This window comes from Poecilia formosa, unplaced genomic scaffold, assembly GCF_000485575.1.
Source record: "Poecilia formosa unplaced genomic scaffold, Poecilia_formosa-5.1.2 Scaffold1465, whole genome shotgun sequence".
Lineage (NCBI taxonomy): Eukaryota > Metazoa > Chordata > Actinopteri > Cyprinodontiformes > Poeciliidae > Poecilia > Poecilia formosa.
In genome coordinates this window covers 8343-10202 of record NW_006801404.1, presented here as the reverse complement: position 1 = coordinate 10202, position 1860 = coordinate 8343, and the positions used below count along the sequence as shown (strand labels likewise).

Below are 1860 nucleotides of genomic sequence, written 5' to 3'. Positions count from 1 at the left end.
GTGTGTGTGTGTGTGTGTGTGTGTATAAATTTTCTTGTAATTACTTCACAAGATTTCACTTCCCATTGAAGTGAATTCTTGATCTAAATCTTCCAGGGCCCGTTTCCCCTCAGTCAGTGTCTGTGGACTTTGTGAACATCGATCATGTGAATCTAAGCTGGAACATCTCTGCACTGATGCAGACGACTTCTCACTATTACAATGTGACAATATGCAGCTTCATTTGTGAGACGCTGTTCTACTCCTACACCAATGGCTCCTCCCTTATGAGCATCAGCATCTCCAACCTAAGTGCAGCCACAGAGTACTTCATATACGTTTCTGCTGTTGTTATTCATCTTGACCATGGGACCAGCAGGAAATGGATTCTTCAAGATAGTCCTATAATGTTCAACGCTAAAACAGGTGGGAGGAATTTTAAGGGAAATAAAGTATTGATGTTGGAGGTCAATTATGCAAATCTGCAGCTCAGACAATTAAAAGTGCAGTGCCTTGTAAAGTACTCATACCCCTTGAACATTTTGCCACATTACAATCAAACATTTCAGTGCATAAAAAATTCATCCTCCTAAAATGGCCCCCATTGGTAATCTAAGGTAAATGTTTAGGTATATCCTGTTTTCTGTCATTGTTTGAGTTCTAAAGCAGTACATTAATTTCAAAGTCTTGTTCTTGCTTTGAAAGATGTGCTTATTAGTTAGACAAGGCCTTGAGAGTAAATAAAATACAAGAGGAATTGATACCTGTGAGAGATGCTGTACCTTGGATGAAAATAAATTTATTCTCATGTGCATATTTTCTCTTCCACAGCAACGTCTAATAAGACTCAAAAAAAAATTTCATCGTTTTGGATTTATTCAGTCTGGCTGTTGGTCTCTTCATTTTGGTGTATTTATCACATTGTGAAAAAAGGCAAGTTTTGATTTTTCTGTCTATAAGTATACATCCGAGTACTCACATGCTAATAACACATTATTTGATCTCAAATCCGCAGAGAGAGTCCAAGACAGATTGTCAGTGGATTCAACGATTGCTGAACTGTTACCACACAGAAGTGGGTCAGAAAAACTGGAAAATGTCATATTTTAGCAACCAAGAAAAAAGTTTTACTTTGACCCTAAGGAGACATTATGTTGTTTTCAGTTCAAGCTGTGAAAAGTTTCAAGATGTTAGTTTTGTGTTACATTGTTGTGTACATTGCATAGATGCACATTAATGAAGATCTGTTTCATATTTATATAATCCGTTTAGTTCACAGGCACTTAAGTTTAATAAACTGGCTATCGGTCAAACTTGGTGCATAAACAGATAAGCTACATGTCAGCTCAGATCATACATCTGAGGTTTCCTTACATAAACCCTCTGGGATCATTATTTCTTAAAAAGAAAAACAGCTTTAATCTCACAATCAAATTCTCCATCTGTGTGTCTCTATTAAGAAGCAAGAACTCAAAGTCTCCACAGACAGGCCATCTTGTGGAAGAGAAGAGATCTTGTGTTCATGAGAATGTCTTGAGCACAATGTTGGAACCACCCACCGTCACTATTTTGCAACAGATAAACTAAAATTTGCTCATGAATTTCAGTTGAACATACTAAATGTGTCATGATTTTGAAGACAGATGAGGATTAGCAGTATGATTACAGTTTAGTGATCATGCCACAGTGAATATGCCGTTGAAGAATGTTAAATGACTCCAGAGATGGCTCATGTAGAATTATTATGACGTTTTGTTAAAAACTGAGTAGTTCTGCTGAATTTATGTTACGCAGTTTACTTAATGTGTTATAGATAGATAGATAGATAGATAGATAGATAGATAGATAGATAGATAGATAGATAGATAGATAGATAGATAG

The 1860-nt window shown here is 36.2% G+C and overlaps 1 protein-coding gene across 1 annotated transcript in view; it reads left to right on the top strand.

Moving 5' to 3' along the window:
• Positions 1 to 96: 96 nt before the first annotated feature.
• The window catches only part of LOC103132885 (granzyme K-like), a gene marked incomplete at its 5' end in the record, with an annotated part of 8208 nt that continues 6444 nt past the window's right edge, over positions 97 to 1860 (top strand). The window contains one exon of the mRNA XM_016667638.1: positions 97 to 405. Within this exon, the coding sequence (XP_016523124.1) occupies positions 97 to 405 (309 nt within the window). The remainder of the gene's footprint in view (positions 406 to 1860) is intronic.